Here is a 15,297-nt window from a genome sequence, read left to right as displayed (position 1 = left end):
GCTAAATTTCTCATCTAAATTTCGGAGACAAGCCGCTCGTCGAGGCAGACCAAGTTCTAGACTGTATAAACATACACACCCCAATTTTTTTTCTGCCCCAAATAAATATTTTTTGACACATATCGTAGTTTTATGGCAGCTTTCAATTCGAAGTGAAGAGCAGAGAAAACTGACAATTGTTTGTTCAAGCTGAGTATGTACTGTCTGTGTAAAGTACCGAACAATATGGAAGACCCATTTGACGAGGCAATTTCAGGCGGCTGCGCCAGATTCACGTCAATTGGAATGAGGAAATATATGAACCTTTGCTCTATTGTCCTAAAAATGAAGTGCCTCGAGCCAAAGAATGCTTACAGCCACCACATAGACTGCTTAGGTGAACGAGGCGTTCATACTGTGAAGTTTTTCTTTTTCAACCCAGCTCCGCAAGTCTGCAATATCATCCTGGTCCACAAAATAAAAGAGGCCTTAGGTTGCAACTCACTTTATTTTATGCACATTTCAAATGATGTAGCTGCAGCTACAGAAAAGAAGTTATACTCTCGCACATGCACACACACACTTGCACAGAGGTCGTTCACACTACAGTATAGGGAGTGCAAAAAGGAAAGCCCCGCTCAGTTATATCCAAACATTAGATGCATCTTTGAGTCAAGTGCAAAAAGGAAAGCACCGCTCAGTTATATCCAAACATTAGATGCATCTTTGAGTCAGGCTTGCGTCTTGCCCGAATCCTCGGCCTTAGAAGTTCCAACTTTTGCTTTTCAAGGACTCTGGGGCTTCTCAGAACTGGCGGCAATTCTGAAAGAGGCACACTCGTTTTCTGCCAATTAAAAAATATTTATGTCCTGGAAGCAAGAAGTGAACAGTATTTTTTGTTCACATGCACAATAAAGGGAGAGCGAAAATTACGGAAGAAACGCAGCTACACTTGGTAGCAACTTTCTGTGGCATTTCAGGACAATGTGCAGATGCACAGCTTTGGTCAGTCGGCACTCAAGGGTCACAAGCACAGAGGTGTGCATAGTTTGGACTTAAATGGCACAGAAAGTTGCCTTCTTGATGGGCCCTGACTGGGGCTCCTGCGACCAGCCGCATGTCTCTTGAATATAAAAAAAAACTTATCTGTTGTAGGTTCTCTTTCTACAGGTCCATTTATTCATTTACCGCAAAGGAACAAAGTAAATTGTACCTTAAATGTAAATAAAGACAAAGTCGACAAAACTTCAGCAGAAGCTCCTCCCACCTTAGCAGAGCGAACGCTGAAGAGGAGGTCACCTCTTCTCCAGTGTTTGCTTTGCCAAACTGACACCAAATATAGGCACAGCCATGCAGAAAGTTGACAGCTCCAATGTGAATGTGACATCTACCGGTTTCAAGGGCTCCATCACAACACTGGAAAGTCGCAGGATTTGAACTACCATTTTGAACGAGACGTACATGGACGAGGCTTTGGACAGACCTAGAGCGGCTGGTCGACCACACAGCTCAGAAAATGAGCAGCAAACTAGGGCAAGGCGTCGTTAGGCTGGTGAAGTTAAATCTTTGGACGACTGTAGCTGTCGAAACACCAACGTGCAGATTGGCACCAAATAAGAAATTGACATGCACGCGTGGGAAATACCAAGGGTAAACTAGATGCACTAAGGTAGCTATGTTTCAGAGCAACGCCATAATGGGCAGTAGCTTACGCCACCTAGCCTAGAAAATCAAAACTATGATTCCTCCTTCTCTCCCTCCTAAGCCAATTTACTTTTCCTCTGCATTTTCGAATGGCAACTATAGTCAATTGTTCCCGCACTGCACTGGGTCAGGAAATGGCATTGTCCGCAGAGTAATCGGGGAAGAGAGCGTCAATACTCTAGCCATAGCTTAGTGCTTTAGGGTACATTTAATAGGCTCGCTCGATTTACCTGCACTTCCTGCACTGGTGCAGGAAGTGCAGGTAAATCAAACGAGTCTATTGTATGCAAGTCTTGTTCACTGTGAGCTAAGCTTGTAAATTTGTTACTTGGGTGCTTGTATCATCACTAGCGCAGTAAGAGATGGCCGACCTGGTTGCTGCACAAAACTGAAGTAATCAACATGTTTTAGCACATACAAATCGCGCACCTGTGCGGATCCAGTGACATCACGAGGCATTAAAGAGCAAAGAATTTGGTAGACTAGGCGTTTGGAAGTTGGTAGTGACATTTTGACAATGGAGCTGAAAGTGAACATATTCCAACCTAAACAATGTAATTGTACAAACATGAAACTTAAATTTTAACAATGTTGCTTTGGCATGTTTGATTTCCACACAAAAATTCACATTTCTCAGGAAAAAGAGGCGTCTACTTTGCCTGCCCTTTAGAAGACATTTGAGGTGGTTACACAAAATTCCCTGTACAAAGGAAAAAAAGTAAAAAGCAGTAAACTGAAAACATGCTGATCATAGACACAATGAATCAAAGCCGAAGGTATAAATAAGTAAATTTTGAATCTCTTGACACGCAATTGAACCTCTTCTGCAATAAGCTTCAATCAAAATGCGGACACTTCAGCCAGGACTCGAAACGAGACTAAAACTAATACTACAAGAACACCTTTGATGGGTTGCACTTTATCCACTAAAAATGAGCGAGATCGAGTGTTCTGCCTACCTTTAGTAAATTAGATGCTGCATTAACTTTGTAAAATGGTTCGCGTAACAACAAAAAAAATCCAGTACTCCTCAATGAGCGCACCCGACGAGCTCATTCACTGCACCATTTGCGAGTCTCCTCCTGTTCAGCCGTCTCACAATGTGCTTCTAAGGAGCAGGTTATCTGCTCAATCTGGGATTAAAGTCTGTGCTCCAAAATGACCAGTGGCAGTTGTCATCAATCTGAGCACACGCAGCTCTATGTGGCCAAGCACCGAGAACCCCAAAATGGTGAACAAGAGGCACGAGCCAATGCCCACAATTTATTGCACAGTGAAAACCACGAGATGTGCGAGGGTACTCGCTCGATTAAAAAGTGTTCGAGGCAAAGTGACGACCCCAATGTTAAATGAATACAGCCAGGAGAGAGCAACTTTTCAAAAGAGCCGGCAAGTCGCCCTTTGACGAAAGGGTGTCAACGCAAAAAAGAAAAGGTGCACGAGTAGGAACTTAAAAATGGGCAGACGCACATAGAGAAACGAAACGCGTGTTCTGGTCTGGGACGGTTGACATCTTGAGCCGAGAAACTAGTCACGTGTAGTTGGAGAACTTTCTAGATGCACATACCGTGGCAAATCGCTCGGTTCACGAGATGTCGACTCTGGCATACACACACACACGCACAAAAAGATCCGATTTGGATTTGCTGCTGCATGACTATGATTCCGATCCGACCGGCCAACTTTCAAAATCCACTATTTACAGGGAGACTATGTGTAGACAGAAGGTGGCACGCGGCTAACAATGGACTTGTACTAAAGGACTCGAAGGAAACGTCTGCGGCCAATTGCCCTCTCGCGTTTAGGAGCAAAGGCACCTGTTATGCTCCCTTCACCCCTAAAAACTGAGCGCGACAGAAGCTCCACGCTCGTTGCCTCAATTGGCTGTCTGCCTTTTGCCGTCCGGCCCCTCTTTGCGCGTGGGTACGGGCAGATGCGCGATCACGTGGCGAACAACCAACGGCAGACGACTGGTCCAACGGGCATGTGGCTTCCTCCGCTCAGACGGCTTAGCGGTGTACGGAGCACAGAAACAAACCACTGTTGCCGCACTTTCTCATCTCTTGCACAGCAAGCACACAACCGTGAACAGCACGCTTATGCTGGAGTTAAGCCAAAGTCGGTGCCGCAAACCACCCAAGGTGAAATGGACTTGTTCGGCCTACCGTCTGTTGCACGTTAAGAAGAGCCCGGAAAGCCCCTCCCACAAAGCTTTCTAGTTGCCACGACTGGTAGTTAACTTCTCTCCAGCGTTTCCCGCCTTTCTCAACCCGCAACAGACCGTAGGTGGCCCGCAGCTTAACACAGCACGACGACGTGCCAAACTCGAGATCGCACAGAGGCCCCCCAAATCGAAACTTTCCCCGACACAAACAAATACTCCTCGATCTCAAACCGTCTCTAGCTGCTCCGTACCCTTCAAACTTCCGAACGCTCCCCCACCATCCAGCCAGTCAGGGGGGGGGGGGCACAATTCATTTGCACGTTTATACTGCGACGACGGTTGCACTCGCGCAAGAGTCAAGACGGGCGTGGGAGCGAAGTCTTTTTTTAAACTCGGGAAGCGCATCCTGCGGATCACTTGGTGAGGTTGGTTTGCTGGAAGAAGGCGGCCATCTGCGAGCTGTAGCCCAGGCCCACCCCGCGGTGGGTGTGGGTGGACAGGCGTGCCGCCTCGTACTGCTGGTCCAGGTCGTGGAAGAGCTTCTCCTGCTTGCTCAGCAGCGGGTCCGAGCTGGGGTCTGCATCTGGGGGGGGCTCGCTGCGGATGCCCATCAGCTTGCGGAACTTGGCCGTCACCTTGCCCCCTTCGTCCTGGGCGAAGGTCATCTTCTCCCACACCTTGGCGCACGAGGACGCCGGCTTCTCCTGCGGAGACGATGCACGAAGGCCGACCATGCTCATGTTAGATTTCTTTTAATATGAAGTGTGTGCTGCAGAACCTCAGAAGTATGTCTTTCAGCAAACTCAAAGAAAAATGGGCAATTCGCAAAAACCACACCATACGACAACGCTCCGGGCATATGACTTTGGTCACAGCAAGAGCAAGACCAATTTGTCTCTTGAGAAGCCAGTTAAAGGGGTAGTGCAACAATTTTTAAAATTGAAAAAAGTGGCAGTTTGTATTATTTTATATTGTTTAAAAGCATTCCACCGCCGACAAACATGAAACAATAGCGATATCAAGAACACCTCAGCTTGCTATGAGTTCAGCCGGATGTACCTGTAGCATAGCGCTATTCTGTGCGCTTATTTAACATACTCTTTTTTAAATTTTCTTTAATACGCAGACAAGAATTATGTTTGATAGCGATTCACAAATTAACCCGAATGTATGGCGGTGAAATGCACAAGAAGCGCCCGACTACCGGGCAGGGCTGCCAACATGTAAAGTCAAAATTTCCCTAGCAAATGCCTCAAATTACCCTACTTCCGCCAAAATTTCCCTCGCTTGCCCAAATAACTAAATAATACTAAATATTCGTTGTTGTTTTTTTGTTTGCATTACTTTTATTTTTGCGATGATAGATGCATTATGCAGACTTTATGTCTCGCGTATGTTTCGCAAAAATGAGTTCATTGGGCCAACACCGTGGCCAAAGCAAGTCTGGGGAAGTGTTACCCGGAGGTTCAAACTGACGAAGGAGACCCTATCTTCACCTTAGATGTTATGCACGCCATCTCAGCTTTGTACTGCTTAATAAGTTCAATAGCGCTTACAAAAAGCGTAACACAAGGCACAGTTCTCGAACTCGAACACAGGGAACATGACACATACTAACTACTATTTCGTGCACGGCACTTCATGAAATATTATTAGTCATGGTAGGTCTGTATCTCCACACATCGCAGTATTTCTTCTTGCACTCAGGCTTTTTTTTTTCCGAGAAGCCATGCCGGTGCTCTCAGAAGTTTGCACTTAGCTGATCCCTTCCTCCATAGCTTTCACAGAGGCGATGAAAATAAGTGAAAATTGATTCTGCCAAAAAAAATTGTTAGAGTGCTCCCAGATGGTCCCACAACAAACTGCCAAACGCTGGAGAGAATAGCCTAAATGTAGCCAAAGCCGCTAAGATTCAATGTTATCTCTAAATAAAATCATATTTGACCTATGAAATTCCAGATATATACAAAGTTCCCTCAAACTAGCAAGATTTTCCTCGTTACCACATAGACCTGAATATTATCTTTATCTGGGGAACTTCCCTCGAGTTGGCAGCCCTCCTACTGGGGCTGGCGGCACTTCTTGCAAGAGCCACTCCGCATTCCGCTAGAACAGCCGACGGCTCACTCCCCGCGGCTTCCTTTAGCACAATTCACGGTCGTACGGCATTGTCAAGATCATGCTGGAGTGCTAACTATGTTTTCTGGTATTGACATGCGCGATCCAGGTAGTTTAGTAGGTTTTCGGTGCTCGTTTATGACCATTCTTCACCCAGAAGCAACCAACAACTGCGCTGTTGGACGCATGTTCAACCCGTCGGAGCGGGTGATGCTCCAATGGAGTCTGCAATGGCGTGGGATCTTAAACTGTGACGGCGAACGAAGAGGCTTCCACAGGCCAAAGTCTGGATAGGTGGGGATGCCTTCCAGAATTGGAGGTTAGGCTTGCAACGTACGCCCCAAAAGTGCACAATCGGTACCGTCCCGTGCCGCGCAACGCGATCACCCAGCAAGCGAGGAAGATGCAGTTGATGCTGTAATTTGCGAAATGCCAGGTTTCATTGGACGACGCCGACGATGTGCCTCGAGAACGTGGCAGTGATGACGACGGTACTGACATCACCAGTACGAATGAGTCGTAGTCTAGTTGCGACGGAGTGAGAACGACAGGGAGTAGCTTCAATTGTCCCGCCTCCAGCGCTTCCTAGTTTCGGTAACGCCTGGGCATCTCATGCACCTAGCACGTGCATGTGCAGCCAATTGCGTTGGCCAATTGCACCTAAGCTTTAGCGTCAAGTCCAACCAGCAGCCAAGAATGCCAAAGCTCCCAACTCTACCAAAATTGGATCCCTGGAGTGCAAATGGATCAAGGAAAAGGAGATGCGCGCAATGACCAAGTCCGCAGGGACATCTCTTTTAGGACCAGTGACCACGAAAGCAACGAATGGAAACTAGTGACGCAAAACTATCGATAAGGTCACAAAACTATGAATAGTCGACTATAGAGAGTTTTTCGATAGTCAACTATTTGATAGCATTATCGATAGTTTTTCGATAGTGAGATTTCTTGCGACTATCGATAGCTTTGCATTACTAGAGTGGACACAGTTGCTGCACCGCCGCTCGCCTCCCTTAGGCCTCATTCACACAGCCGCTTTTTCGCCCCGCCCGGCGAAAACGCCGGCCGTCCTTTTCGCCAGGGGAGAAGGTGTTGGGACCGGTTTCTGTCCGAAATCAGGCCGAACGAGGATGTTCAACGTCCCCAGCACCGGCAGGAGACCGGGAACGCCGGCGCCCCGCCCCATCGAGGGACGGCCAATCACAAAATCGGAAACTTTTGCTGAATCTGGCGGATTCTCAAAAGTTGGGAAACCATAAGCACGGCCGCGGCAGGGGAAATTGACCGTACTGTGCCCTAACCGTCCTAACGAGCCAACGAAGTCAACAAAGCTCGTTTCGGGAAGGAGGGAGGCCAGCGAGACAACGGGCGCATTGTGTGATGTTTACGGCTTTTGAACAACGGGCATACAGAGATTTGGATTTACCGCTGAGCTGCTGCTCGAAATGGTGAGACCACATCGGTTTATTTGCGATAGACGTAAATGCGATTTTAGGGAAGAACAGCCGAAAAAAGAAAATGCGGTCGTCGATCATCGGGGACGAAATGCGGCGCAAGGAGTGATTGATGTGAAACGTGCTCGCGATGGGTCTTGTCGCTTTTGTTTCGAAACGTGGAGACAAATAAAATCAATGTTTTGAAACATGCAAGATCGTTATCCGCGACCCAAACGCAAGCTCCAAGGAACAAAACAGTTGCGGCTGCGCCCATCGACGCCGATAGTCCGCTACATTTGGTGGTCGACGCCGCCACAAAGCAGCCACAAATACGGGATTAAAAGATTGGTAGTAGAGATCGAGTGAAGTGTAAAATTGCGCACGAAATAATAGGTTATACCTGCTATACTGTTTCACAGAATACAAACGTTCGACGCGAAAATTGACAGGTGCAGAAAGATTTCTAAGCTAGGTGGCTTAGAAGGGGGCGCAGCCGCCAGCATCCATCAATTGCTATAGCCACCGCCGGGAGCTCCGTCGCCGCTGGTTCGAACACTCCTCCGTTCCTGCACCGTCCCGGCGAAAGCGCCCACGGCGCTTTCGCCGGGACGGGGCGAAACGCCGGCTGTGTGAATGAGGCCTTACTTCTCTCTTCGCCCAAACTCCCGTCTTCGTCATCATTGAAAGCTGAACTAAAGTTGGGATGATAAGTACTTGGGCTAGTTGGTGTCCCATTCGAAAAAATAAAGCGAGAAAAAGAAGAGGGAGTGATGCAAACTACTAGTGTCGCAAAACTATTCATAGTAAGCCGTCGACAGTACTATTGGATAGGTTTACGATAGTCGACTATCGATAATATGATAGTCAACTATCGATAGTCAGATTTTTGGCGACTATCGATACTATCGATAGTTTTGCACCACTAATGGAAGCCTGTACAATACAACGTTTCACTCAGTGTCACTCGCACAATTCTCATAGACCACAGTACAATCTTTTTAATAAATTCTCGGTTTATACCGTATTTACTCGCATAATGAACACGCTTTTTTCCCCTGAAAAATTAACACATATTTGCGGGGTGCGTTCACTATGCGGGATGAAATTTTTGCATTCTCTGGCAGAGAGATGCCTCACCTCCGGGCTGCTACTGTTGGCGTCCCCTTCAGCAGACTTCTTCCAGAGCAGCCGGCGCTTCTGCATCTGCTCGGCGTACTTGAGGGGGTTCACGGCCGAGGGGTTGTAGTAGCTGGGCAGGGCGCTGCCGCTGCTCGCCTGGGTCAGGGCCAGCTGCAGCCCCGCGGGGCCGGGGGCACCCAGGGCCTCCACGGGCATCAGCCCCGACCGGACCGCCGCTGCACGCGCTGCCGCCAGGGCAGGCGACACGCCGGGCGGCATGGTGGTGGTCGCCAGGGCGGCGGAGGCGGTGGACGTCGGCGCCGCCGTGGTGGGCATCGCGGTCACCAAGAACTGCTGCGGGTTGGTGGCGGTGGAGGCCGGAATCGCTGCGGGACGAGGGCGTAAATGAGGCTATGGCTAGTGATCGCTACACACAAAAAAAGAAAATAGTTCCCGATTTTGTTTTGTGCTTTACCTTTCTTTATTGGTTATATAATATTATTGCCTTTCCATACAGTGCCTTTTATGGTTTTATTCCTCTTTTCACCACCTGGTTCCCCCCCCTTTTTTTTTTTATTCCTTTTCAGTTGAGAGTCTGTGCGTGTGTTGACGTCACGTGACCCGACGTCATATTTTAGCAACCACCCATTGACGCTGACACAGTAATGTCACGCGTCACCATGACTTTGTGCTAAGAGTCACTCACATAAGCTGGCATGGCCTGTCGCATGTAAGGTGCTCACATGACCCACAGCACACAAACCACGTGACCGTGGCACCTACAGTGGCACCCCTTTAAATTTCGCAAGATGTTAGCCTTCTAAAGTTGGCATAAGATGGCACACTACAGCTACACGAATCACTTCTTCGCATTTACTAAAACATTTTCTGGATTAAAATGGGGCGGAAAATCGGCTCACAGATGCTATCGTGGTTGGCTGAAAGTTTGCTGCCAAATGATAGTATATTCACTGGGGCCGCTGTTACTGCATGTGCTGCCACACTGCGCGTGCGAACGGTGAGCTACCACGACGTTTGCTTTACGCCATGAAAGCTTTCGGCAGACGATGGGCCACTTTTTCACATCCTCATGCTAACATCATCGCCATAATACGACCGACAAATGCAAACTTTCATCAATTAATAAAATAAGATATCCTTATTTACCTGGCAGCTGATCTGAGCAGCACTTAGCAATCCAGCTACACAAAATAAATACTCTCAGCATTTGCACCGACGCGCCAACCTACCTACACAAAAATAAATATTCCCGGTATTTACATTTCAAACAAACCAGGAAAGTGACCTCACTGAGGGCGAGAGACGAATTCGAGCCTCCGAGAACCTGCAACGTGCGGCAGACAGCTTGCCCCAACTCGGAACAGCAAAAGCGAGAATTCCAGAAGAGACTCACCCTCCGGCAACACCGTGCCGGTCTCCCGAATGCCCACTCCCGGAGCACGCAGGGCCGGCTTGGCTCCCGCCGGCCGCTCCTGGGGCGCCTTTGGGCTTTGGCTGCGGCTACGGCTCGAGCTCCGGCTGTGGCTCCTCCTCCTCCTGCGGCGGCCGCCATCGTCCAGGTCTCGGCTCCCGTGTCTGTGGCGACGGTGGCGGTGGCGGCTCCCGCCGGCTCGCTCCCGGCTCCTCGACCGGCTGTGGCGGGCCCTCCTCCCGTGGCGGTGGTGCCGGCGGTGGCGAGGGGGGCAGTCCTCCTCCTCCTCCGAGTAACGGTGGTGGGACCGGGAGCGCGAGCGCGACCGGTAGCCCCGCGGTCTCTCCGCATCCTGGGAAAGAGAGGCGTCTAATATGGGGGTAAAGGCAGGCGTGTGTCACTAGGGGCTCCCCGGTCAATGCAGTACGGCATTGTTCCAAGAAAAAAAAAGAAGAGAAAACGGGTTCTACGCCACTCCGGTTCGAAAACTGTCGAAAGAACGCGTCTCCACGTCCCCCGGCGGGAGGACGGACCTCTTTGGTGCACAAGCGTTCGGAAAGCCGGCTCTAACCCTTCGGTCTGGGGTCTACGCTCTCTGCGCCTCGTCGATTCTGGCTCAGGCACGAGCCGTTCTTTCTTTTGCAGTTTCCAACAGATCGAGAACGCCAGGGAGTTCTTCCGGTTGTCCCGCCCCTAGCGCGAGCTTCCAACCTTCGATAGCGCTTGGGAGTCGCACAAGCTTTGATGGAGCAAGCACGTGCTGGAGGTCCGGTATTCGGAAGAGATGCCCCGCCATTCTCGTCTTGTCGGAGACCGTCGAGCGCTATGCGTTGCGTAAGCAGTCGTGATCGCATGCACTTTCCCCGGTGCTCCGTGACACTTCTGAAATACTCTAAAGAAAGGACGTAGGAGTATATAAGGGAGGCTGAATCGGGACAAGTCCCGATTCAGCCTCCCTTATTTTTGAGGTTACGCGGAGCAGCGACGGAAGGTGGATTGAAGCGAGCAATCTGCTGTGCCCGTTTCATCGAAATGTTCATTCTTTCCCACACTCTCTTTGAAACCTGCCGTAGTTTGTCGTCTACCTCAATTACCCCTTTTGTGACGTCGTAAGGTCTCAAAGAATTCTATTCCCCGAGCTGCCCGGGATATGCAAGAACTTGCCATATTGTCACCTGCTCTGCCGGCAAATCCCGAACTTCCTACTTGGATGTGCACCAAACGTGTCACAAACAAATTAACGGGGTATGCGGACGGCCAAGGAAGGGAGACGCGCTTTGTGAAAAGCTGCATATTGTGTTTTTTTTTACTGTTTTGAAAAGCCCACAAACCAGTAAGAGTACTGAGGTATAATGGAATAACACTCATGTTGCGAGGCAAGCATCGGACTGGGTTGTGAGGCAAAGAGCCGGTTAGTTTTCGCGTGGAGACTGCATCGGGACATTTCGTTTAAAACTCTAGATGAGAAAAAAAAAAAAAGAAAAGAAAAATGTAATAGCCCGGTGAGGCCAGGCACTACCAGAGAGACCGGGAGACATGACAAAGGCCATCTAATGGGTTTGTTTCAATACCTACGAGGCATTGACTGCCCTCACAATTACAGTCAGAGCAAGAAAAGGAGTACTGAAGTGCCCTGACCTGTTACAAAGTTACTAAGCTGATCTTTCAGTTACTAGACATAATAAGCTAAAGTAGACATGGCACTACAGGAAGCAGGCATCATCGAAAAACATTTGGGAATAGGGTAAAAGCGGCGTTGCCGAGACATTCACGAAAAACAAAAAAAGGAGACAATGAGAGGAGGTGATACATTGCATTTACCGTGAGCAGCGCTACGTACCTTAGCCCCTCTATGATGCAGGTCATCCGCCTGTGGTCGACAGTATGACGGTGCCAATCTCAAGTTGTTTCTTGGGTAGCAATGGTCATACAAGACGAGTTAATACCGAGAGAACTCCCAAGAATGCATAACTATTCTTTTTTTTTTCTCAAACTGTTACAAGAAACAGTCATAGGCTGCACGATTACACAACACCTAATACAGAACACTCAAGTGCACTGACGAGACTTACATCCCTCAACCAAGATACATATCAGCATTGAGGTGCTTTGCCCTTACGATGTCATGGTACTGATAGCGAATACGATAAGGAATTCTTGACTGAGGAAGACAATCTAAACAACATGGGAAATACACTGGAAGCAGACTGCAACCACAAAGAGCTTAGCAAGCGCCCCGTCCTAGTAGCTAGCCCCAGCACACGGTAGGATGTTTTACTGCGTCCTTTTTGGCATTCCAACGACACTACCCGAAATTCTGCCACAGCCTCCGCACACTCTTCGTGTCGTCATCGAGTATTGTTATTGGGACGCAAAAACTACCTACTGTCGGGGAGGAGACCCAACCGCTGCGACCCGAGTGGCTAATATTAAAACTAATCCCACGAGGACAAGAACAACAATGACGCGGTGCTCGGCCGACGTAGCCGAACACTCCGTCAGCGTTCGACTGGGGCTCGAATTCTCCCCTTGCCCGAGAAGGAGCTCTTTTGTAGCTACTCCGGCCTACGTGAACAATGCAGCATGCATGTGTTCGGCACCTGCTCAGCACAAAGGATAAAGGGGATCAAGCCCCCATTCTTGGACGTCTCCTTCAAACAAAGATCCGGCTTCCGAAGTCCCGCCAACATCACTCTGTTTATGGCCGACTCACACGACAAACCACACCGCTACTTTCGTCTCTAGGAACTGACCGTGTACATAACCGTCACGTCATTGATTCCTGCGATCCACGCCTCATCAGCAGACATGCGCCTCTTCACTTGCGGACTTTAGGCGGACGATTGACTTGAAAAGCGTTTAGTCTGGTGACAGTACAAAGGTTTCTTTGTTGTCTCGTCTGGATAATTAAAACAAAGACGACACATCATTGTGTTTTGTGCATTCGCTGGTTCATTTTGTCCCGCAATTCTTGGTTCGACGCATGAAAGAAGCCACAGAATCTTTGCACAGCTGACGCGACACAGGTTCCTGTACTCCTCCGGGTCCACGTCAAGAAGCTTCTGTCAAAATTCGTCTAGCATGCGGCAATCTCTTTTGCACGTCCAATCAGCCTTTCACCCAGCAAGACTTTTCTTGTGGCTGTAGCGTACTGAAGTGTTGTGGGCGAGCGCAAAACGCGTGAAGGTATCTCTAGACGCTCCTCCGCGAGCCCAGGACCTCTTCACCTCTATGCCAAAGCCTTTTCAGCAAGACCATGTCTGTGTCAGTCATGCCTTGGGTTAGTAAAGCTTGTGGCACCTTGTGCTGAACCTATTACAGTGTTCTGTTTCACTTTGTCCGTAACAGCGGTGCACAATTCTCTATCGCAGTTGTGAAATTCGGTTTCCCTCTTAGACAACGATGCCACAGTGCGACATTGGAGTTTCGAGGCATTTTGGGACCGCAAACAGGTTCGAGCCATCCTTAATGTCGTCTGCTTGTCATCTCCTCCTTCGTCTGGATGCGCCTAGGTGACGGACCAACCGTAGAAGCGCCGCCACGTGACCAATCCGTCTGCGGATCAGTTTGTCATGTGAATCGGCCATTACTGCGGGCACTTTCTACGTCACACTCTACCCCGCACTCCATCCAGGGAGACAACGCAAAGAACCAAGTCTACAGGCCTCATGTCGGGTAAACACCGATCTCCAAGGAAAACAGGCTAGACGGACCATCCCCTATATATATAGTCAGACTTCCTCGCCAACGGTCTATTGCAGGTTTAGAACAGCAGGACAAGCCTATTCTATGCTGCCCTCTGATCACCACGATTGGAGGTTTTCTCCTCTCCAGCCAACAGCCCCTAGACAACTAGGCAGGAGGGCTGAATTTTCAACATACCCTAAAGATGCAAATGCAGGGCCAGGATTGGACACATCATAGGCGTTCGGCTAAGACTCGTGTCCTTCCTGATTGTCCAATCCGTGTCCTCCATTCACCTCTTTAGTCAAGGCTGGTTCATACTTGCGCGTCGACTATGTTGCGCTGCGCTGCGTTGCGTCGTGCAGCACAGCACCTTCCCATTGGTTCGTCATAACTGTTGCCATAGCAACAGCTCGATGCAAGCAGTCTTAACGAGGCCGAAGTGGTTGTAGTCGCACTCAAATGCAAGTGAGTGAACGAGCCTTTATATTGGAGGTGTTGCTCCAGTGGGATGAGCCTGTCCTGCTGTTCTACACCTGCGACAGACTAACACTCCGTTCAGCCTTTCGCAAGCAGACGGAATCCCACCTGCTGATGTCACAACGGGCTCGAGGTCAATCAAAACTGGGGAACACATAGAAGCGTCTGATCGGAAAACAAATCTAGGCCGTGACAAGCGTGCACAGGTTACCGCAGAGTCAATTTTCTTTCTTTGCCAATACCCAATCGATCAATCGAAAACAGATATAGCATAATCGCTTAAGAATCTTTTTTTAAGAGTGGCACGCACTGTCAACGATTACGGCCTTACATTTATGCGCAAGTATTAGAGCAAAGGAACATGCAGGCTGCTAAAACTACAGATTTGTCTTTTTTTAGCGTCTGCTGCGGACTGGATGGCAATCAACATAATAATAACAACAAATCGAGAACACGATTAAGAAATAAAATTGGGTTATGTTGCAGTGAAAAGGCCTACCATCCTTGAACCAGACCCGGACGATTTCTCAGTCTTGCCCGGGGAGTTTTTGGTCATTTCTGAAAAAAAAAAAAAGAAGAAAAAGTGACTATGAACTTTTAGGAAACGATGTTTTAGACAATGCACTAAAAAAAAAAAAGAGAGAGAGACATTGACCGATCATATATTCCGCTCCAAACGAATTAGGCTTAAGAGTGGCAGAGGCATATTCTGCCGCTACTACGTGAAGGAGGATTATCATGAGTACGCTGAAGTAGAAAAACGATCTTATGCACATTGCAGTCCGTCTTAATTGGCATTGACACGAAACTTGCCTCTTTAAATACAGTTTGCGTCGGCTCCCGAAGCAAATTATCGCTACTGGCAGCAAGCAGCACGAACAGCCATAAGCCAAACAACGAAAGTGGATAGGTGAATACCATGGTGAATACCAACGACCAACGTTGGTGAATGCACATGGCTGCTTACTGAAAATTGGACAATGACTGCCGTCATCTGTTGCCAGTAATTGTAAACTTTGAATGACATTGAGCAAAGTGACGTCAAACAAAAATTAAGTAATGTTGTTACTTCATAAAATAACTGTTTTAAAATATTCGCATTATTTTGTTGTACAAAATTATACATATTTTTTTTCTTACAAATCAGGCATATATTTTGATTTAATTTTAACTCTGCCCAA

At 48.5% G+C, this 15,297-nt stretch overlaps 1 protein-coding gene across 1 annotated transcript; it reads right to left on the bottom strand.

Moving 5' to 3' along the window:
- Nucleotides 1–1,115: 1,115 nt before the first annotated feature.
- On the bottom strand, nt 1,116–14,793 carry LOC121832964 (arginine/serine-rich coiled-coil protein 2-like). The gene is made up of 5 exons (XM_042288027.1): nt 14,772–14,793; nt 14,616–14,674; nt 9,935–10,304; nt 8,539–8,906; nt 1,116–4,551 (listed from the first exon to the last, which is right to left on the bottom strand). The coding sequence occupies exons 1-5, from the start codon at nt 14,776–14,778 to the stop codon at nt 4,261–4,263; spliced, it is 1,095 nt and encodes a 364-aa protein (XP_042143961.1). The 5' UTR covers nt 14,779–14,793; the 3' UTR covers nt 1,116–4,260.
- Between the last annotated feature and the right edge of the window lie 504 nt (nt 14,794–15,297).

This window comes from Ixodes scapularis, unplaced genomic scaffold (genome assembly GCF_016920785.2).
Source record: "Ixodes scapularis isolate PalLabHiFi unplaced genomic scaffold, ASM1692078v2 ptg000890l_1___fragment_4___debris__unscaffolded, whole genome shotgun sequence".
In the NCBI taxonomy this organism is placed as follows: Eukaryota; Metazoa; Arthropoda; class Arachnida; order Ixodida; family Ixodidae; genus Ixodes; species Ixodes scapularis.
Note: the sequence above shows the minus strand (reverse complement) of the source record. Positions and strands in the feature narration are given on the sequence as shown.

What these genes read in the sequence shown, in the direction of transcription:
- LOC121832964 (XM_042288027.1), bottom strand. An exon ending in CCGGGTCTGGTTCAAGGATG is followed by an intron (nt 10,305 to 14,615) that starts GTAGGCCTTTTC and finishes TCTCTTTCCCAG; the next exon opens with GATGCGGAGAGACCGCGGGG. An exon ending in CCAACAGTAGCAGCCCGGAG is followed by an intron (nt 4,552 to 8,538) that starts GTGAGGCATCTC and finishes TCGTCTCCGCAG; the next exon opens with GAGAAGCCGGCGTCCTCGTG.